Genomic DNA, 22,878 nt, shown 5'->3' with positions numbered 1-22,878 from the left:
AGAAACCACGAGAAACAGCTGAGGACTTGGAGCTCCCCGCTCTGAGCCTTTTAAACCAACAGTTGACAGGTAGGGAAAACTCTCCCTGGCATCTCAGCTGTGGGCTCCCTTGTGCAGCCTGGTTTAAAGGGAGCCCAAGACATCAGAGCTAGCAGGGCAAACTCTCTCCACCATCACAGCTGAGGGCTGTCTCATGCAGCCCATTTAAAGAAGCTACACCGTGGAGCCAGAGGCACCTGAGCAGGTGCATACACCTTCTCCACCTGCCCAGCTGTCTCAGCTTGCTCATGCAGCCCATATAAAGGGGCAACATCAAGGAGCCAGCAACTGCCTCTGTTTCCCTGGCATAACCCCTTTAAATTGGCCAAGGAAAACACATGGGATCATTAGGGAAGAGTTGTCCCATCTCCCTCTCCTGGCTGCACAGCAAGGAGAAAGGCAGACGGGATCTCCGGGAAAGGTGCTTCCAATCTCCCTCTCTCCTGGCTGTGCTGCTCTCCCATCAGTTCAGCAGTCTTGGACTCACCCTGCAGCCTCCCTAACTTAGGAGCCAGAGGCAGTTGAGCTGACACAGAGAGCCTTCTCCGGATTGGCCCAACAGTCTCAGGTTCACTCACACAGCATATTTAAAGGGGCTATGCCAGGGAGTTGGCAGCTGCCTCTGGCTTCCTAGCATAGCCCTTTTAAGCAGGCTGTGCCAGTTGGGAGAAAAGGACGATGATTCCACCCCAGGCAATTCCACCCTCCAGGGTGCTGCGTGGCCAGGAGAGAGGGAAACGGGAAGCATTTTTCTAGGCAATCCCTTCTCCCATTTTCTTGGCCAGGGCAAGCTGTGAATGGGAGAAAAGTGGAAGGGAAGTTCCTTCCACAGCATTCTCACCCTGTTTCTCCTGGCTGCAGCAAGCCATGCCAGGAGAAGGGGCAATCTCCACCCCTTTTCTCGCCGCAGCCTGGAACAACGGGGAACTAAACTTTCCTGACTGATTCAATTCAGGTGGAGCCCATTTGGTGTGGGTTCTGTTCAGGGGCCATCTGAAACCCCAAAATGAAATGAACCACCTTTTTTAGGTTCATGCCCATCCCTATTAGCATAGTGCTATATTTACTCAAAAGGAGGACTCTGAATGTAAGATGGCAAAGGGGAAGAAAGAATAACCCTGAATTTAAGATTGTCCACCCCAGTATCTTTTGAACCAGGATGTGCAGGAGCACAGAAAGGAGCTCCACCCCATTAGCTCACTAGACTTCAAGCAGCCCAGCAAGCCAGTGAGGGGGGGGGGCACTCTCTTCTCTGTGGCTTCTGGAGAATGCTGAGAGGTAAGAGAGGGGAATGCCCCCTCCCAGAATATATCCAAATGGAAGACACACACTTTTATTGCAAAAGTAAAAAAAAAAATCTGTTCTTTTCAACTAAATACAGTGGTATGGCTTGCTTTATCTCTGGGCATAACACAATGCTGCATGCTTCTAAGACATATGTCAAGACTTTTAAAAAAAGTTTTTAATATGATTTTCTTTTTAGTCAGAACTTGAACAACAAGAATCTGAGAACTCCTACAAAACCCCCCTGAAATCCATAGCTACATAAGTAGAACAAATTGATTTGTTGTTGCTGGGACGGGGGCATGTGAGAAACAAATCCCTGTAGCAGCTTTTGGAATTTTGGCCACAGTGGGTTGGATTTAGTGGTAAATTTGCACTCACAGAAAGGAGGGTTTTAGTGATCTTCTCCATGCCATTGCTTATTTTCTGTCCCCTCGGAACAGCATGTCAGGGGACATTTGGGCCTTAGCAGGAAGAGGGTACGAAAGTCCTGTTCACCAAACAGGAATTTCTTTATCTTCAGAAATCACCACTGAATTCAATGCCTTATTTGATGTGGTGCACATCCTCATATGTTTGGTATGCAAAATTAATATTTAGAAAAAGATTAGGAAACAAACTTGTTTAGGAAATTTATGTACCGCCTCTCCAAGCATAGAATTGTATTCCTCTATTTAAATTTCTTTGGCAATTTTCAACAGCTTAAAGAAACAATAAAATACATTTTAGGGTGACCATAATAAGGGAGACTAGCTTTAGGAAAAAATCATTACAGTATAGGTTAATTAACAGCAAAATTGGTGAACTGGTTGGTGAAGGCAAGAACCAGAAACAGCCAAAAATGCAAGCATTTAATCAGTTGAAACATGCCAGATTAAAATGTTCCCAAGGGAAATTAAATTTTTCCCCATGTGAAAGGCCCTATGAAAAAGGCCCTGTTGCTATTGACGACCCACCTCCACCTCCTGTTTGAAGGCAGGGGCATGTGTAGCCTGCTCTCTGGAGAAGATTTTAACAGGTTGGGAGGTACAGATGAGTCCTTGAGATGTGGTCCTAGACCATAGGGTAAAAACCAGTGCTTTGAATTGAACCAAATTTCATATTGTCTTCCAAGATAGAGCATTCTGCAGTAATCTAATATAGAAGTCACCAGTGTAAATAACTGATCAGATCAAGGCCTGAAGTCATGTGGTGGGCTAGCTGTGTATGTTCATTTTGTGGTGAACTGGGATATTAATGAAAACTTTTATTTCGCTGTCCTGCAAGGTTTAGTTTAAAAAACTAACATGGAAGCACTATAAACTGTGGATTTTTTCCCCTTTGTACAGCAATATGTCTGGTTTAATATTGGAAGTGTGGACACTTTTGAACGTAACTTGGAAACTGCACAGCTTGAGCTGGGGATAGAAGGGGAGAACAGATTGCCTGTAGTGTATTCTGCAGAGAGTGATGGGTAAGACCTGGAAACAATGGGGAGTGTGATGTAATTTATTGTGTATTACTTTGTCCATGTTATTTGGCAATTTTGCTGTCTTTTAAAAGCTCAGTCTTCTAGATTGAATCATAAATAATTTCACCACTTCTCAAGCAGGTACACTTCAGAGTGTAGAGTGGCTGTCATTTGACCATCATAACTTGACAGGAAAGGTAAATGGCTGCTGCTGTTTCCTGGTGATCATCTCTGAGATTTTGCTAGAGCCATTAGATATGAAGCAGGCAATTCCTTTTTGGTGGTGCTTTAAATGTTGTTTTTAAATCCATTGTTAAATAGTGGCAGAGATCCAAAGAACTTATTAACACACATCTTTTGGCTTTTTTCCTTTGAACCAAATGTTATATCTCTAGCTGCTCTTCAGTCTTCCATTTGGAAGTGAGCTGTAATTCAAGAAAAAACTGATTAAAACCTTCTGACACTCAGCTATATTTTTGTGATTCCTGGGATGCTGGGCCACTGTCTTCCTAAAACTGCCCAATCTTTTGTAATGACAAAAAGGGAGAGTTACGAAACGTTTTGTACAGGGATTCTGCAATATTGGCTTGCCTTGATAGCAATTGCCTGTTTGTGTTTCCCCCTGCATTTCGCCCCTCTCAAGTCCCCAGCATGATTTTGTATGTGATAGCACAGTATATTTTCAGTGTGTAAGCAGCATCAAGGGGTATCTTATAATCATCAAGCCACATACCAAAGTGACAGCTGCCACGCGCACACACACACACAATGAATACCAGATGTTTCCTATGAGGACTGAGGCAACTTTTAAGCTGGCAGTAGAAATGGTTCAGTAAAGCTTGGAATCACAGCCATAGCCCCGCTCCTGTTATTTGTTGAGAGATGTGGCTGGAAGTGTGGGTAAAAAATTAAAAAAATGGTTGCCATTGTGGGGTTTTTACAAGGCTGTTTTTTGATTTGCAATGGGAGAGTTTTTCAAAAACAGATGTGTTGTAATTCTAGGAGATCTCTACCTGGAGGTTGGCATCCCTAATGCACAGCATTTGTGCATGTGCAAAAGCAGTGCAGAGATGTGTCTGTTTGTTTCATGTTTTTAAGTAATTAGTTTCCCTCACATTTCAATGCAAAGAACATTTTTTTAACTCACATTTTTATTATTTTAACTTAGAATAAAAAACAAAAAATAAAACATCCCTTACCGAGATAAGACATACAGAAACAGTGCAAAAACTTAAATATAAATAAATTATACGTATACAAAACCTTGACACATGTTACATACTAGCAACATATTTAAAGAACAAATTAGTACAGAATGTAGTCCAGATATTTAGTTGGAATAGATGAGCTGGAAGACGGATTTTCATTTATGTATGCAAGGAGCCCAAACCATTTTTCAGCAAAGGTATCTGCTAATAATGGATTTTCAAATTTCAGTATGCAGGATGCCAACTTATCACAAATCAAGAGATCCCAGACTTTATCAAACCATTGACGAATATTAGGAGCTTTATCAGATTTCCAACATTGTGCCACCTTGATCTTAGCCGCCATTAATAAAATAGAAAGTAGTTCTAATTTCAATTTAGAACACGGTTTCTTATTCCATATATTCAGCAGAATCAACTCAGGCTCTAGAGGGATAACACAACCTATTATTTTCGTAACAATCTTTAGCACAGATTTCCAAAATACTTTTATCTTAGGGCAATCCCACCAACAAAATGCTCAGTTCTTTGGGCTGCCACAGTTATTGGGGGGGGGGGGGCGGGAAATGCACTGATTGGGGACTGACATTTTTTCCCAATTACATCTGTTAATTGCTTTATGTCGGAAGACAGTTTGGCAACTTTTCTCTATACTATAGCTAAGTAAGATATGTTGCCCAAAGTTGCATGCTACAGTCTTTGGAAACCCATTTTTTCCCCACAGGAAAATCAAATCGTTGCCACTCATAATCTCTCCTGTTTCTCACAAATTGTTAGGATTGTTCTTTTGTTTCAGATGGTGGATGTTTGTGCTCTGTGACAAGTTAAAAAAAATGACCAATGCAACGATTTGATAGTCATTTTCCTGTGGGGAAAAAATGGGTTTCCAAAGACTGTAGCATGCAACTTTGGGCAACATATCTTACTTAGCTATAGTATAGAGAAAAGTTGCCAAACTGTCTTCTGACATAAAGCAATTAACAGATGTAATTGGGAAAAAATGTCAGTCCCCAATCAGTGCATTTCCTGCCTCCCCCCAATAACTGTGGCAGCCCAAAGAACTGAGTATTTTTAAAAATGTTCTTTGCATTGAAATGTGAGGGAAACTAATTACTTAAAAACATGAAACAAACAGACACTGCTTTTGCACATGCACAAATGCTGTGCATTAGGGATGCCAACCTCCAGGTGGAGATCTCCTAGAATTACAACACATCTGTTTTTGAAAAACTCTCCCATTGCAAATCACACAACAGCCTTGTAAAAACCCCACAATGGCAACCATTTTTTTATTTTTTACCGACACTTCCAGCCACATCTCTCAACAAATAACAGGAGGGGAGCTATGGCTGTGATTCCAAGCTTTACTAAACTATTTCTACTGTCAGCTTAAAAGTAACTGGTAAAATACATGCCCTCTTTCTAACCAACCCCAAGTCAGAGATTCTTTCTGTTTATTTATCTTAACTGACCTTATCAGGTCTAAGCAGAGGCACATGTATTCTGCAGGAACTGCTATTACATTTGCCTGCCGATTCAGTTAACCCTGTTTTTTTTAATAAAACCTAGTCTAATCTGTCCATTGACCTCAGGGACCTGACCTTTTAGATCAGTTTGAAAGTCAAAATAGTATTTGTTTCACAGCAATAATTCAGAAGATGTGATGTTTCTACTACCTTGTTTGTTTTTTTAAAATGCTATGTGTGGGAAAGGCATTGGAAGAAATCAGTTTCCCAGACATGGGTCTGTGAGAACTCTTTTTGCAAGGAGGAAAGGTGGTTTAGGGTTTTGACAGCCAAAAAAAATGAAAATTTTTAAAAATGTTCTTTGCAATGAAATGTGAGGGGAAACTAGTTATTTTAAAAAAATTAAACAAACAAACACATCTCTGCACATCTGAAATGCTGTTAGGTGATTCATATTGTGCCTCACTGGAAGAACTAGTCTTTTTCCTCAGTAGGGTGGGCAAAATAGTGGACCTTCCATCTGTGAAGGACAAAAAATAAATAAATTTGACCACATATAGACTGGCATATAGAGTGCTGGCAGATTTCTCAGAATATTAATCCGTGTACCCTGGTGTGTATCAAACTCCAGGATTCGCTTGGAAACAGGTATGACTCATGTAGAGGTCATAATCTCTCAACAAATAACTGGGGGATGGCAAACCATGGATCTAGGATTCAGGCAAAACTCTGTGGTTTTACAGAGATCCAGAGAGTTGTATCAACATGCAACCTGATGTTAAAGGGACATATTACTGGTATAGGGTTAGCTGTGTGAGCTCTGTTCAGTTTAAATCCATCATTTTATCCATTGGGAATGTCTCCTCTCCAAACTATGTCTGCTTAGAATAGTTGCTTCTCCACAATTCTCTAAATAACGTCTGTGTTGCAAAGCAGGCTTTCCCCAAACAATATGAAGCAGGGCTACCCCAAAAGCATTGACAGTCCCCTTTTTCCCCATAAGAAACATCTGGCATTCATTGGATGGGTGGATCACGAGGTCAGTTGCCCCCATCAGGGCAGTTGCCTTGGTCCTCATAGGAAACATCTGGTATTCATTTTGTGTGGGCGTGGCAGCTGTCACTTTGGTATGCGGCTTGATGATTATAAGGTACCCCTTGATGCTGCTTGTGTAGTCAGGGCTGGCACCTGGGTTCTGGCATCCTAGGCTTAACCCAAGCCAAAATCAGGAGAGTGAAAGTGGCGCGCTTCGGAGGCAGCCTCCCTTGCAAGAGAAGGCAGCTTCAAAAGAGCAGGCACTGCCCAGCCCTGCCACTTTCCCCTTCGGGAAGACAAAAGTGGCGGTGCAGGCTTTGGAGGCACTTGCAAGGGAAGGCAGCCTCCAAAGTGTGTAGGTGCTGCCCAGCCCTGCCTCCTTCACCTTCCTATAGGCAGAAGTGGTGGGGCAGCATCTGTGCTCTAGCACACATGCTGTTCTTGCGTTCCTGGGTTTGCACAGACCCGGGAAGGCAGCAGCAGCACAGCAGCGCAGAGGGAGGGATGGCCTGGCACCCCTGTAGGCCAGGTGGCTCCCTAGGCGGCTACATACCTGGCCCACTCCTACACTCCTGTGCTGTGTGTAGTCGTACTTCCTTGGGGCAATTGCTCATAAATTGGAGAGCCAGTTTGGTGTAGTGGTTAAGTGTATGGACTCTTATCTGGGAGTACCGGGTTTGATTCCCCACTCCTCCACTTGCACCTGTTAGCATGGCCTTGGGTCAGCCATAGCTCTGGCAGAGGTTGTCCTTGAAAGGGCAGCTGCTGTGAGAGCCCTCTCCAGCCCCACCCACCTCACAGGGTGTCTGTTGTGGGGGAGGAAGGTAAAGGAGATTGTGAGCCGCTCTGAGACTCTTCGGAGTGGAGGGCGGGATATAAATCCAATATCTTCCATCTTCTTTAATAAAATACCTTTGTGCCCAAGCTTTTTCTTATTTCTCCCCACCACCAATGTTAATTATGAAACAACCTGTTCCTAACTACTGGCATTTACCCCTGTTTTAGCTCATTTCTTCTAAGTATGCTGCCAACAGTTCTGATAGTTGGCTTCTTGCTCTACACGTTAAGAAGAGGACCTGCTGGAATGGGCCGAACAGGACGGGGAATGGGTGGACTCTTCAGCGTTGGGGAAACAACAGCCAAAGTCCTAAAGGATGAAATAGATGTAAAGTTCAAAGATGTAGCTGGCTGTGAGGAGGCTAAACTAGAGATAATGGAGTTTGTTAACTTCCTGAAAAACCCAAAGCAGTATCAAGATCTTGGAGCAAAGATCCCAAAGGTAAGACAATTCAAGGAGTTGAATCCAATCAGTTTTTCTGCTGCCGAAGAAAAGGAAGGGTTCTGAGGGACCTGCATGTACAACAAACATATGTAGTAAGATGGAGATTTAAACATTGTGTGCCTTCGTTTTTTTAAGCAATGTGTTCATAGTTTTTCATTTAACAGAAACATGGGATTGGTATACTTCAGAATAAATCTAAGGTTGTTAATTTTTCCCTCTTTCAGGGAGCCATTTTGACAGGACCTCCAGGCACTGGGAAAACACTTCTAGCTAAAGCTACTGCTGGAGAAGCCAATGTTCCTTTTATTACCGTCAATGGATCTGAATTCTTAGAAATGTTTGTCGGCGTTGGTCCAGCTAGAGTAAGTCTGTGGGTTTGCTCAGTTAATGCAGTGTTGGTTGTTAAAGGACACTGTCAAGGTTGGCAAGGACCAAAATATGATTATACAATAAACTGCATTAATTGCGCAACTTGCATCTGTTCATCTTAATTATGCCTGTAAGCTGTTTTAATTAAGAACCATTCATTATAGAAAACTCAGTTGCTAGAAAAGCTTATTGCTTCAAAGGTATATTGTGGTCTGTCATTTTTTGGTTCATACTAATATATGATCATGGCAGGAGTGTTGAAGTGGAATCTAAACTTAGCTACCGAATTTGTAGTAAGACTGAATTTATTCATCAACTGCATTTTAGCAGCACTTACAGGACCGAAACCAGAAACAACAGTGAGCTAATCAAAAACTGCAAAATGCTGTTATTAAGAAGAGCTATTTATTGTCTCAACAAAGTGTGACATTAGTAAGCATCCAAGTTTAGGTATTTAGCAGGAACATAGCACAGACTTTCCATAAAGTGTTCCATGAACAGCTCGCACAGTTTACAGCCCCAGTAAAATGAAATGGTGAGAATGTGTTGGGATATTATTCCCACTTTGGTTGAATAGTATCAGGGTTTTTTTATCAGTTCCTTTTGACTGATAGAACTCTGATGTCTAAGTTCCACTGATATATACCTGTGGAACGATGTCGTTGTGCTGAACTGCAACACACATTTGTCATAGCATTATGTCCTTATGGCTGCAGTGTTATCTAAGATTTAGTAACATGAGTCATTCAGTTACTTTTCCTCTGGGCTGTAAAAGGGTACAGCTAGTAGTGGGGTGAGTGGTGATTAAAGTTTGTGTTGAAGTTTTTAAAGTATATATGAAAACAATTATGCAAAAGCCAAAAAAGATAGAAATATCATAGAAATCATGTTTTCTGCTGTATATTATTTATATACAGCTGTATATTTTCTGCTGTATATTATTTATATATCAATTAGGGCATACATCAGTAATTGCTTCTAGCCCTGACCTGGGTAGCCCAGGCAAGCCCAATCTTGTCAGATCTTGGCAGCTAAGGAGGGTTGACTCTGGCTAGTACTTGGGTGGGAGACTTCCTTGAAATACCAAGTTGAAAGGACAGGGGCAGGCTTTATTCAGCCACCTACAGGCCCCCAGTAGGGGTCTGTCACCAGAGGTCAACATGACTTCTAAGTGCAGACACACGCACATTAAAAAATACAAAAAAAAGTTTCAGTACATCAGTAATTGTGTCAGTGCTGTTTTGTTTAACTTATTCCTGTTCTAGCATACAGTAAATGGTTGCCATCTTTATAATAAATATATGGCAGCTAGCCTTACTTGCCAACATTTGTCATAATTTGACATGTTGCCAATAATAATCATGCCCTAGAAAATGATAAATTAAAAGAGATTCAGTAAATATATCCTTTGATCTGTTTGAAGTATGGAATAACTTCATTCCATGTGCCTTAGTTCTTACCAGAAATCCACTCACTAGATCATATTTTGTTATAAGGTTATGGATTGTGCATAGGCCATAAATAGCCTTTATAAATAGTCTGAAGAGCAGGAGTTGATAAGAGAGTTTAAGAACAGGTTACACATGACAGTGAATTTTTGTTTTCTATTATGCTTTGTATGAAGCTTATCAGGAACATAGTATTTCATTCTTACAAATACAGCATACCATCACATAGGGATTTATAGATTCAGGTGGATAGCCATGTTGGTCTGAAGCAAGAGAACAAAGTTTGAGTCCAGAACAAAGTTTAAGACCAACAAAGTTTAATTCTGGGTATAAGCTCTCATGTGTATGCACACTTCTTTAAATACATTGAAACAGTTTTCCTTGAGCCTTACATATAGGTAGAGAGGGGGGAGATTAGTTGCCAGGAACGGCTAATTAGCGTAAAGATGCATAAGTAACTGGGTGATAAGTGTAATCAGGGCTAAATCAGTTACTTATGCATCTTTACTATAACTAGCCCTTTCTGGCAACTAACCCCCCACCCCCTCTCCTCCGAGGCTTGGGGAAAACTGTTTCAATGGATCTGAAGAAGTGTGCATGCACACGAAAGCTTATGCCCAGAATTAAACTTCATTGGGCTTTATAGTAGAGTTAATTTCATGTACTAATGATAAGTGTGATATGTGCATCTGTATTGTCATAATAGTGATCTATCTCACAGGACAGTTAATTCACCTTTCATAGAATGGCCTACAGTAGCTTGTTGAAGAACACTGCAAGCATAACATGGATAAGCCCTTTCCATGTAGAAAAAAGCTGTGGACACACTGCCAAGCAAACTGGACATTTGTGTAATCTTCATGTATGATAATGTGTATCACATTTGTGCACATTACCCTGCAGATGTGTAAGATATCTTTCATTTTGCATTAGGTTTGCAGCAGAAACAGGACTTGAATCAAAGTCTCCTAGGTCTGCATCTAACTCTTTACTTTGGACTTCACCATAAAACATTTATTTCAAGCTGTTAAGTGGGTATAAAAACATCCTGATACTTCCCAGGATTTCTAGAGCTGTTAAAATGTTGATATTTAGTTTATTTCATAAAACAGCGTGTTGGCTAGAATATAATTTTTCTAATAGTCATGCAAATTGTCCTGTTTATATACATATTAGAAGAACATGAATATAGCTTTGTGGTGTATTCTGTGGTCTAGGGAAATGAAGTGGATGGTATTACGTGATTGAAAATACCTTCTTTTTCTTCTAAAGGTTCGTGATTTATTTGCTCTGGCTCGTAAAAATGCCCCTTGCATTCTCTTCATTGATGAAATAGATGCAGTGGGAAGGAAGAGAGGACGGGGTAACTTTGGAGGGCAAAGTGAACAAGAAAATACACTTAACCAATTACTAGTTGAAATGGATGGTAACTATTTAATTTCATAAACCTTCTGGTGGACCCCACCACTTGTATATTAGAGCAACCCTTCAGCTGTAAACAAACCACCTGGAATCATAGAGTTGGAAGGGACCCCAAGGATCATCTAGTCCAACCCCCTGCACAATGCAGGAAGCACTTACATGAGTGCTATGGAAATAGCTCTTACATGAGAGCTATGAAGTAAGTTGCTTGGAGGGTCACAGTTAACGGTATAATGAAGACCTATGACATGAAGAGATTGCTAAGTATTCTATAGACAAATAAAGAAGCTTTAAGAGTTACCTATGAAGCAGGAGTTGATTGGGAAAGTACTGGAAGCAGCAGAGGTGGACTATTTATCTTTAATGCTTGCTGGGAAATCCAACGAACAAGCAAGAAAATACTGGGAGAAGTTTTATGTATGGTTAGATACTTAAACTGCTTTAATGGTGAATGGTGGTGAATATTCTTCAAATTCTTTGATTAGAATATAAATTAAATTGATAATTCAAATGGGAACTTACAACGTAACTTTATATGACTAATGTGATAAGAGGCTAAATGTGTAATAACAATAATATGATGGAACTTTCTTGTATCTGATGTTATAGCAATATGCAGAATGTACCGTATTTTTTCGGACTATAAGACGCGCTTTCCCCCCCCAAAAAAGTGGGGGGGAAAGTGTGTGCGTCTTATAGTCCGAAGGTACGTACCTTCGGGGGGGGGGCGATCTGCTGCCTCTTCCTCCGATCCGGTGCTTCCCCGCGCCTGCCTGCCTGGCTCCATCTTCTTCAGGCAAGCGCTGGGATCGCTCCACGTGGCCCCAGCGCTTTGCAAGCGCCGGCTGCGGAGGGGGCAGCTAGCTTCCTACTTGCCTGTGTCCCTGCCTTCAGCTGTGATGTTTAAAGCAAGTGCTGGGATCGCTCCCTTCCCCCTCCGATCCCAGCACTTGCTTTAAACATCACAGCTGAAGGCAGGAACACAGGCAAGTAGGAAGCCCCCGCCCCCTCCGCAAACGCAGCGCTTTGCGAGCGCCGGCTGTGGAGAGGGCAGCGTGCTTCCTACTTCCCTGTGTCCCTGCCTTCAGCTGTGATGTTTAAAGCAAGCGCTGGGATGGCTCCCTCCCCCCTCCGATCCCAGCGCTTGCTTTAAACATCACAGCTGAAGGCAGGCGAAGCGCTGGGGCCACGTGGAGCGATCCCAGTGCTTGCCTGAAGAAGATGGAGCCAGGCAAGCAGGCGCGGGGAAAGCACCGGATCGGAGGAAGAGGCAGCGGATCGCCCCCCAGGAGGAAGGTGCGTCCTATCCTCCGGAGCACCTTATGGTGCGAAAAATACAGTATTCTATTTTTCTGAATAGATATACTATTACTTTTCTATATCCACTTTCCCTTTCCCCTTCTTTATTTGAAAAAAAGAAACTTTGCCAGATGCTGTGATCAGTACTATCAAGTCAGCCCTCTCCAGATTGATACTTCTGATGCTTCCTCACTGTATCAAAGATCTTTCAGGATTATCTATACGTTGGAAATAAAATATTCTAAAAGCAGTGTTGAAATTGCTAAGTTCCATTTTTAGCTCATTGAGTAACTTTCGTTAAAAGTTAAGAACAGAATTTCCCACTGCTGCCTTCCTGCCTACAGCCCCCCTCCTGAGGGAGCAGGACAAGATGTGGCATGAGAGGCTGACAAGGGAAGAATAGAAATCCGCCCCCCCCCCTCCCCAATGAGTGGAAGTACAGGTTTGGATCCAAGCTCATGGAATTTTTTTCCTTGGTGAACTTATAGAAGTGTACTTACTGTTCTGACAGAAATGTTGCACGTGTTCATAGCAGTTGTACCTTTACATAGTTACGTGTTTGGTTTTTATTCTCTTCATAGGGTTTAATACTACAACAAATGTAGTTATTCTAGCAGGGACCAACAGACCGGATATCCTAGACCCTGCGCTTATGAGGCCAGGACGGTTTGATAGGCAGATCTTTATTGGTAAGCTACCCCCATTTTGGTGAGAGAGTATTATTTCTGTTTCACCTTTATATTCCACCATTCCTGTGAGAGGGTCAGGGTGGCATACATGAGGGCTTTCCATTTCAGCCCCTCTGAGGCAGATGAGATGGAGAGTGCCAAAGTCATGCAGTGAGCTTCATGGGAAGTGTCTTCGATGCAGATAGTGTAAATGCTTAGATAGTAGATTAAAAAATAAATATTGTTCTTTTAAACTCTTGAAGGGCCACCAGATATAAAGGGAAGAGCATCTATTTTTAAAGTTCACCTTAGGCCCCTGAAGTTGGATAGCAGCTTGGAAAAAGATAATTTAGCACGAAGACTTGCATCTCTGACTCCTGGATTTTCAGGTCAGTACTTCTATAAAACAATAATTATTTTGGAATCGATATACTATGTTACTTGTTGGCATCCCATTCTGCTTGCTGTCCACATAGTCAGACTTGATTTCCACAAATTAGATGACTGCCTCATGGCAGCAAAGTGTTTTTCACCTTCTGATGTTTCACTTATTCTTTCTCCACCTCTGTGCCTGTCCCAGTGGGAGGTTTCAGACTTACCTTGTAAATGAATCTGACCCTTCTCTGCATGACCTCTTTCTTCGTCCCTCATTCTTCTGGCCTTTAATCAACCCATGCTGGGCATCACTGCTGTTTGCTCTTTCGAACATTTAAGTTCTTAGTTGACACCTAAAAGAGCACTATAGTGCTTTATTTCCAGGATAGCAGGAAGGGTAGGGTGCTGTTGCTGCACTTTCTCCTGGTTGGAAGTTATGGTTTCAGGCTGTCCTGGTGATCCATTGCATCTCCCTCAAGAGCAGAAAGAGTGTGTTATTGTCATGTCTCTTTTCCCAGAAAGGAGCCACTGTTGGTCTTTCCACCTTACGGAGATAACTAATATCTTAGAGGAGTGGTTGTCACTCATGTGTGACAAATTCTACTTGCCGCTGCCAAGGAAATAAATTGTGCTGTTCTTAAAGGGACACAAAGAGAACTTGACCTGATCTGGACATGGGCTATTTAACCTCCATCATAAGATTTCTCTTTTAAAAGACATTGGTTAGATCCAAAGGTCTGTTCTAGTTCACCCAGAGGGGTTCTGACTTTGCTTTCTCAAGCAGAAAACCCTCCATGCTGCATGAGAAACATTTTGAACTGAAGCTCTTTATGATATGGCATCATAAGGTGTTAGTGAAGTGGAATGGGAATCTGCTGTTAAAGGAAAAATAAATTTCACAGGATGGACCTAAAGAAACTTTCCGAATCCCAGACAACAAATTTCCCTTAAACTGGCAAACTCTGAATTATGCTGGATTATAAATGCTGGATTATTATACAGAATGAGTTGTTTTGGCATAATACATAAATGAGAGTCATGGGTTTAACAGAAAATTTAGAGTTGCTGGCACAAAGAAAAATTTGTATCACTGGTAGTATTTTCTTCACTGGAATGTTACCTATTTTCTTAGGGGGCAGAAATCTAAAATTATTCCTGTTGCGGCAAGTGATAAATACTGTAATTGCAAGTAGTTCTGATGGTCTTCTCTTGGTTGTTTTTATAGGTGCTGATATTGCTAATGTATGCAATGAAGCTGCATTGATTGCTGCAAGACATCTTTCAGATGCCATTAGCCAAAAACACTTCGAGCAAGCAATTGAGCGAGTGATAGGAGGTGAGAGAGTAACTTCCTAAAGACTGTATTACCCCAGGGGAGGGACTGTGGCTCAGTGGTAGAGCATCTGTTCAGCATGCAGAAGGTCCCAGTCCCTGGCATCTGCAGCTAAAAGGACCAGGCAGCAGGTGATGTGAAAGACCTCTGCTTGAGACCCTGAAGAGCCACTTCTAGTCTGAGTAGACAATTCTGACCATGATGGACCAATGGACTGATTCAGTGTAAGGTGCCTTTATATGTGTTCAGTGTTGACAATAAATACTTTAAAGTTCCTTGTTTCTAAATAATTTTGTTCTGTACTCAGCTGAGAATTTGAAAAGTTTTCTTCTGCCTTGACTTTCAGTCCATTGATCAAGGGATAGCAGAAAGTAGAAAAGAATAGAAGCGGCACTATCTCATTGATATTGGGGGTTCCCCCCCCTTTTGGACAGTATAATGCATGAGGATTAGAATCCCAAAGGGAACAGGAAACAAAAATGTCTGTCTCATTGAGTTGGGAGCTATATAATGTGCACAGAGGTAGTTAAGTAAGTGGTTTGTGTGTAATATAACTCTTTTTTAAAATCAAAGGCTTGGAAAAGAAAACTCAAGTACTGCAGCCAGAGGAGAAAAAGACAGTAGCATATCATGAAGCTGGACATGCAGTTGCTGGATGGTTTCTGGAACATGCAGATCCACTTCTGAAGGTAGGTTGCCTCGTGAAGGAATCATTTTCAGGAGCCTCTCATGCCAGTTGAACATTTCATGGTTAGCTGCACAGAGTATACGATACAACCAAACTAGTCCCTTTAGCTAAGTCAACTACTGCTAAATAACAACTCAGTGAAAGGGTGTTAGTGGGTCACCATTAGTCTGTTGGTAACTAAAATAAATTTTCATTTACAAATCAAAATAGCAGCCTATCAGACATGGTGTGTGGATAGGCAGAAACATTCAGTAGATCTTTTGACTGTTACATCAGGTGGTGTGTTAGTGGCATTCCATTGGTGGGTTTTCTTGCTTGGGGTTAGTGATGTGAAGAGTTTACTGGGAAAGTGTGTGGTCTAGCATATGCTCATAGTAGTGTGAGTCAGCATTCCCACAAAGGTGTGCACACATCTGTATTCTAACTTGGAATTTGAGTGTCAAGAATATATGGAATTTATGATTACCTTAACCACTGCTGGTGTGTCACTGGGAGCCTCTGTCAGGAGATTCCCTGGACTCAAAGCAATCCAGCAATTCTACACTCACTATGCTAACCAGAATAGCATATCATTTGAGAAGAACACCACAATGTCTTCCCCCATTTCACTGCTCTGCCCTGAGTTACATTTTCTCAGAGTAGCAGCTGAGGGAGGAGAAGATGGCGTTGGTGATAGAATTTCTGTGCAAGTTGTAGTCATTTTGGACTTGAGGAAAGAACCTTGTGACTTTTTTTCATGTATCTGGAGAAAATGAGATTGTATTATTAATCTCATTTCCCAGCAGAGACATTTTGCTTTAGTTGCCCTCCCTCTCCTTATACCATGAACTGCTTCTTTTCAAAACTCGGTGAACTAAAATATTGACCCTTATGAAGATCTCTTGCTTTTATTCAAAGTACTCTTGATATACTTTAGCAGGTATATATCCTGATAGTAAACATTAACGAGAACTGTTTTTCCTGCAGGAATGTTTCTGCAGGAATAATCACAGTATGAACTTCAGATCTATGTTACTTTAAGATGTTTTTTTTGTTTCTTCTCTGGTATCCACAAGGTATCTATTATTCCACGTGGCAAAGGATTGGGATATGCTCAGTACTTGCCTAAAGAGCAGTATCTGTACACCAAGGAACAGCTGCTTGACAGAATGTGCATGACTTTGGGAGGGCGTGTGTCAGAACAAATCTTCTTTAGCAGAATCACAACAGGAGCTCAAGATGACCTAAGGAAAGTTACCCAGAGTGCATATGCTCAGGTTTGTGTTTATTCTGAGCCTCCTCTTTGCTTTCCGTTGCTGTAAGTTTATGTCCATAAATTGTATGCTTGAGGCATTCATACATTTTTTTGGACCTTAGTGTACACCTTCTTAAATCAGTTATAAGTTGACTAACAAATTAGTTTAAAATATAAATGGAAAAGTTGGGGTTTGCTTTCTTGGAATGTTGCTAAAATAGTATGCAGAATTCACAGATTGTCGAAAGAACAGAGTATAACTCAATGAAGCATGATGAATAATGCACATCTATTACAGAGTAAACATGAACCTTGACTTGAAGAGGTACATAGAGAAATAATCCTAATGATTCTTAGGAGCTTCTTGCTAGTTCACATTAAACATGTAAATGTACAGGGCATTTTTTTGTGAGGAAAGCCCAGCAGGAACTCATTTGCATATTAGACCACGCTCCTTGACATTACCGTTGTTTCACACAGGGATTTTTTTGTAGAAAAAGCCCAGCGGGAAGTCATTTGCATATCAGACCACACCCCCTGACACCAAGCCCATCGGAACTGCATTCCTGTTTTTTAAAAAAGCCCTGTAAATGTGCAATATGGTCAGTAGTGACTGCTGTAAATAAGTAATTACATCTGGAATAAGCTCTGCAGGATGTCACACATAGCTTGGGCTTTTTTCTTTTTACATAATTTCACCAGTGTATCTACTATACTGTTGAACCCTCAGATTGTTCAGTTTGGCATGAATGAAAAAGTTGGCCAGATCTCGTTTGACCTTCCTCGGCAAGGAGACATGGTGTTAGAGAAACCATACAGTGAGGCAACAGCAAGATTAATAGATGAAGAAGTGCGAACGCTTATTAACACAGCTTATGAGCGGACACTGTCCCTTCTGACTGAAAAGAAGGCAGAGGTAGAAAAGGTATGTGCAAACATTTTGCTTATATAAATTGTTAATATTGTTGCTTTTTTATAATGGCTGACAGATATTTAACAAGACTTTTGTTATCCTATGTGTGCAGATGTAATGGTCATAATCAGGAATGGGCATCAACTGGGAAAATGGAGGTTCCTGAAGGATCATGGTTCGTGTGTGACACAGCTTGCAAAAGGGAGCCCTTTAAATGGTTTTTGCAATCTGATACAACTTGCAAGTAAATGCCTACTGAATTCACTTGCGAATTGCATCACCACCACAGTGCAGCTTGCAAAGGCTATTTAAAGGGATCACTTAAAATGCCTTTTGCATGCCACACTGCTGCAGTGCAACTCAGTGAGTGAACTCAGAAGGCATTTAAATGAGTTCGGAGTTCACGTGAGTTGGGCTGCAACAACGTGGCTTGCAAAAAACATTTAAAGGGATCCCTTTAGTTTTTGCAAGCTGCATCAGTGTTGCCATGGAGCAGCTTGGAGAAGGCATTTTTAGAGACTGTGGTCTCTTTAAAGCTTTCTTTAAGCCCTGGCACCAGTGCATCTGCTGACAAATCTCCCAAAGCCACCAGGGAGGTTTGTGGGATCAGGATGGCATGAACCATAGTTTGCCAACTCACACTGGGCCTGGTTCATGCCCATCCCTAGTCATAATTCAAGCATAGCTCTGATGTCCTATTTGTCTTGGGAAAAGCAAATGTTTTCCACCTGCTTTAGCGGGGAAAGCATACATGTAGTGGAGATGAATGTGTGGAGCTTCTTTCAACACAGTAATACATTTTGAATCTGGAGATTGCAAACAAGATCACTGGGTATAATGCACATCCCATATAATCTCCATAGTAATCGGTTTCACACTAGTTGGTATTTAGAACTTATCTTGTGATAGTAGCTGCTGGTAGTCTGTTACTTTTGATTCTGTTCTCCAACCACACACTGGTGAAATGTCAAAGGCTAGATGACCTGTCTGTTACACAAGAAATCCAAATAATTAGGGACATAACTGTGTGTGATATGACTTGTTTTAGGTTGCTTTACGACTCTTAGAGAAGGAAGTTTTGGATAAGAGTGATATGATTGAACTTCTTGGCCCCAGACCATTTGCTGAAAAATCAACTTATGAAGAATTTGTTGAAGGCACAGGAAGCTTAGATGAAGACACTTCACTTCCAGAAGGCCTTAAAGACTGGAACAAAGATCGTGAGAAAGAGAAAGAAGAGACAACAGATGAACAGATAGCCAGACAGATCACAGGAGACATGCCATTTTAATGCTGAAATATGACATTGTATGAACTGGTATAGTATTTTGGATGCACACTGAAACATAACAGGACACACTTCCCAGAGACAGACCTCCTTCTTATGGAAATCAGCTAACTAGCAGTGGTAGAATGAAGAAGGAACCTTTTCTTTAAAAAAGCTAAGGAATATCCCAGTTTCATTGGAAGCCATGTCCTGGAAGTTATTCACAGAAAGAGGAGACCTTGCAGCTAATGGATGTATGCTATGAACCCCCTTCCAGATGAACATCCAGTTTCATATCCACATTGTATGATACTTGCCCATCAATGGGGATATTTAAGCTGACATGGAGTAAAAGTCAATCAAAGAACTTGGAAAAGTCCACAAGAGTTAAGCCTCTCAGTCAAATACAAGTTACCATACAAAGTGTGCATCATTTGACGCCTTCATCAGGAGGTCCAGGTAATTTATGAAAGCACTTTCTGTTCTACAGAAACATCCAGTTCTCATTCACTAGCTATTGAATTTTATCCATTCACCTTGCTCTTTGTAAAGTTTAAGCCAATAAATGTAATGTATATTGGCATGAAACTGGAAACCTGCAAGAGCTTTTCTGTCATTTATTGATTTGTGGCTACAATAAAGTGTAAAACCTAAATTATATTATTGCAGTTTTAATAAAGATGTTTTCTACAGGGACCTGTAAGATATAGAAGACATGAATATACTGAGTTTTTGTAAATACAATCTGGAAACAATAAAATCTGAACATTAGTCTTTGAACAGACGCATTCTCATGTATCTTGAAATATCTGTCTAAAGGAGTTACGAGTAAATCTTACTGTAGCTATTTCATGTATTTGCATACACTTTTAAGGAATGGTTAGTGTACCTCTGACAACAAGTTGCTAGTGTTAGGGATAAGCTTTTATTTTCGCATACAGGTTATCTACATATTCCTTCAAAAGGGTTCTGAGGCTTGGTATCACTCTTCTGCTATGTCCATATGCTGAAAAATCAGAATTTGAGGAGTACCTGAAGTGACAAAAGCAGAATCAGGAAATGACAGTAGTCTTACGTTAAAGATGTAGGAACTATCATCCCAGCAACTGCTAATGGTAAATGATCATACTGAATAAGCTAGATGCTTGAATTGGGTTTAACTGAGTCAGAAATTTTTTGGAAAGCATCAGCGCATAATTTAAACCTTTAACTTTGAAATAAGAGAACCTGCTGTTAGGAATGTTTATTTATACAAAAGTGTTATTCTGTGGAAAACTAAGTCAGATTATTTTCAGTTTATTGTCTCTGTCCTGTGAATGATACAATGCCTGCAGGATAGGGCTTTCCCACCTCTCCCTTCCTGCTAATTTTGAGGGGCAAGGACTCTCAGCAACAGCATGGTGGATGTAGTAAAAGATGGGATTTGATAAAAACCACACCCACCCTCCTCTGCCAATAAAAAGTGCTGTTCTGCTAGTGTGCTATTTAGGGGTCCCAAATCCCCCGGTAGGCCTGGAGACTCCCGATTTGGAGCCTCCTCCCCCCGCTGGCCATAAAAGGGAAAGCGGGGGGGGGAGGGGAGGAGGAGAACGGCAGCCCTTCGCACCCAGCCCCGATCGCAGCAGCCAGAGCTCTTCCGTTTTCTCAGGCTGCTTCCCGCCCCCAGTCAGCTGGCCGGTGAAGGGAGGGGAGCCCAGCCACGCCCCCAAAGGACCATGTGCCTTTGCACCTCCGGAGGTGAGTGTGTTCTGTCTCCTGCATCAGATTTCCCAGAAAGGGGGGGGCGGGGGGGAGGGGGGTGGAGAGGGAAACGTCTTCTCATAGGGTATAATGGGGAATTGATCTGGAGGTTTCGGGGGCTCTGGGGGAGCTGTTTTTTGAGGTAGAGGCACCAAATTTTCAATATAGTATCTAGTGCCTCTCCCCAAAGTATCCCCCAAATTTCAAAACGATTGGACCAGGGGGTCCAATTCTATGAGCCCCAAAAGAAGGTGCCCTTATCCTTCATTATTTCCTATGGAAGGAAGACATTTAAAAAGGTGTGCTGTCCCTTTAAATGTGATGGCCAGAACTCTCTTGGAGTTCAATTATGCTTGTCACACTCTTGTTCCTGGCTCCGCCCCAAAGTCTCCTGGCTCCACCCCCAAAGTCTCCTGGCTCCACCCCCAAAGTCCCCAGATATTTCTTGAATTGGACTTGGCAACCCTAGTGCTATTAGATCAATGGAATGGCACCTTTGGATCCAGGCCAGTTTTCATATAAATTCTTTAAAATTCAGAAGAACAGGAAACGTTTCATATAAAAGCAATAGCCGCCTGGTTAGCTGTAATTATATAACACAGTAAATGAGAAAAACAGACTTTCTTCAAGACTGCAGCCTTAGAATTACTTTTCTTGTTCCATCTAGAAATGTTATGTTGTGCTTAGTGGGCTTTAATTTTGATTAAACCTGCATAAGATTGTGCTGAAAAGCAGGAGGCATTGCAGATAATACTTTTATATCCATTCTGTGTTGTAAAAGTACAAATAATTTCAAATAGAAGTTCTAGCACAATTACTACTTTGTCAGCTGCTGGCCCACTGCAGTGCTGAGGCCTAAAGGTAAGGAAAACTGAATAAAATTGAAGATGTGCAAGGTAGGCTATGAAACAAAACCCATTAGTCAAATGCATTTCACTTTCTCAATACACACATCCTTGCCTTCATTAACACTCTGTAAGTGATGAGTGAGTCTCTTACTTTCCTTTTGACAGGAGCAAAGAGATCAGTCAAATGACAGCGGTGTGATATTCCAAATGGAAGAATGGGCCTGAACTCTTTCCCTCCAAAGGAAGATTATTCTCCTGACTCCAGTCCTATCTTTGTCTTCTGGGGCCCTCATAGCTAATCAGAGCACATTTTTTTTAAACCTGCATAAGCATTGTGAAATAGAAGGTATTATACTATTGATGATAGATTCATATGGCTCACTGTACACACTATTCACAAGAGCAAAAGGCATGCCACCAGGCTATGGAATGGGAAATTGTTTCATCAAAGCTGACAATTCACTGAGCCATCTTCATTGTGACAGCTTTTATCAACACACAGTACACAGAGAAAATCCTGTTCCAAAATAGGTGGCTATTAAAATATGCTTTACAATGCTATGTTAAGAACATTGCTACTGTTTTAGAAGCTGTTGGAGATAAAGTTAACACTCACTTTAGAAACTGTTGGAGATACTCACTCCTGAAACTTGAGAACGTATCTCTTAGGTGTGCCCAAGAATGGTTTCGCATCTTATGCATTTCCCAGAGTTTACACTCCAGTTTTCAGTGTATGGTCACTTCTTTTTGCTGCCCTAGGTGTAGCAAGCTAACCAAATAAATCTATTTAACTTGCCAGAGCTTGTAATTTCTCCAGTGTTTCATAAGATCGTTGGCAAGCTGTTGCTTGTTCATAGGAGAAGCAGTCAGTTTAGGGCTCTGTTGAGTAAAGTCAGATTACAGCTAAAAGGGCTGTATGGGCAGAAATTAGGGTAGTGAGCCTGAAGCACACCATTCCTGCTATTAATTGAAGACTAAAAGTTTAAAGGGCTACATGTTAATTTAAAGCAACATATTTGAGTCTTTGAGAATATTTTAGGCCTCAGCTATAACTGGAAATGTCATAAATCCAATCTCTTAGAGTCCCTAAATAGCAAAAAGAATATTAAGTCCTGAAAAAAAAAGTTAAAATGTAATGTATTTTAGAAGTTAAGGAAGCTGCAGCTAATATAAGTCTATATTTTAAAAGCTATGTTAAAGGCCCAGCTTTGTTACAGTTATAAATAATGGTGTGGGAAGAACTCCCTAAATTCCTGCAGGGTAAAAAACATGCTTATTAAAGACTAAGGATCAGAATTGACTTACAATGTTGAAATTTTGTTATTTTCAGTTAGAATGCAATCTTGATTGAACCTCAGTAGAGTATATGAGAAGAATTTGCCTCCAAGAAGCGTGGAAGTGAACTACATAAACCCGTTCTATTCAAAATTACGGCAGAGAAAGAATTTGGCTCTATCTTGTGCATCAGGCCATGTGACCTTACTGATGAGTTCTGAATAAGCCAAAGATC

At 41.3% G+C, this 22,878-nt stretch overlaps 1 protein-coding gene across 1 annotated transcript in view; it reads left to right on the top strand.

Moving 5' to 3' along the window:
• Positions 1–19,560, top strand: part of AFG3L2 (AFG3 like matrix AAA peptidase subunit 2) — a 33,809-nt gene extending 14,249 nt beyond the window's left edge. The window contains exons 7-17 of the mRNA XM_060244032.1: positions 2,652–2,776; positions 7,488–7,761; positions 7,989–8,126; positions 10,854–11,007; positions 12,884–12,991; positions 13,234–13,359; positions 14,571–14,681; positions 15,252–15,367; positions 16,422–16,622; positions 17,331–17,525; positions 18,562–19,560. Coding sequence (XP_060100015.1) covers positions 2,652–2,776; positions 7,488–7,761; positions 7,989–8,126; positions 10,854–11,007; positions 12,884–12,991; positions 13,234–13,359; positions 14,571–14,681; positions 15,252–15,367; positions 16,422–16,622; positions 17,331–17,525; positions 18,562–18,804 — 1,791 coding nt within the window. The 3' untranslated portion in view covers positions 18,805–19,560. The remainder of the gene's footprint in view (positions 1–2,651; positions 2,777–7,487; positions 7,762–7,988; positions 8,127–10,853; positions 11,008–12,883; positions 12,992–13,233; positions 13,360–14,570; positions 14,682–15,251; positions 15,368–16,421; positions 16,623–17,330; positions 17,526–18,561) is intronic.
• Positions 19,561–22,878: the final 3,318 nt, after the last annotated feature.

The sequence above is a fragment of the Heteronotia binoei genome, chromosome 7 (genome assembly GCF_032191835.1).
Source record: "Heteronotia binoei isolate CCM8104 ecotype False Entrance Well chromosome 7, APGP_CSIRO_Hbin_v1, whole genome shotgun sequence".
NCBI classification, from domain to species: Eukaryota; Metazoa; Chordata; class Lepidosauria; order Squamata; family Gekkonidae; genus Heteronotia; species Heteronotia binoei.
Note: the sequence above shows the minus strand (reverse complement) of the source record. Positions and strands in the feature narration are given on the sequence as shown.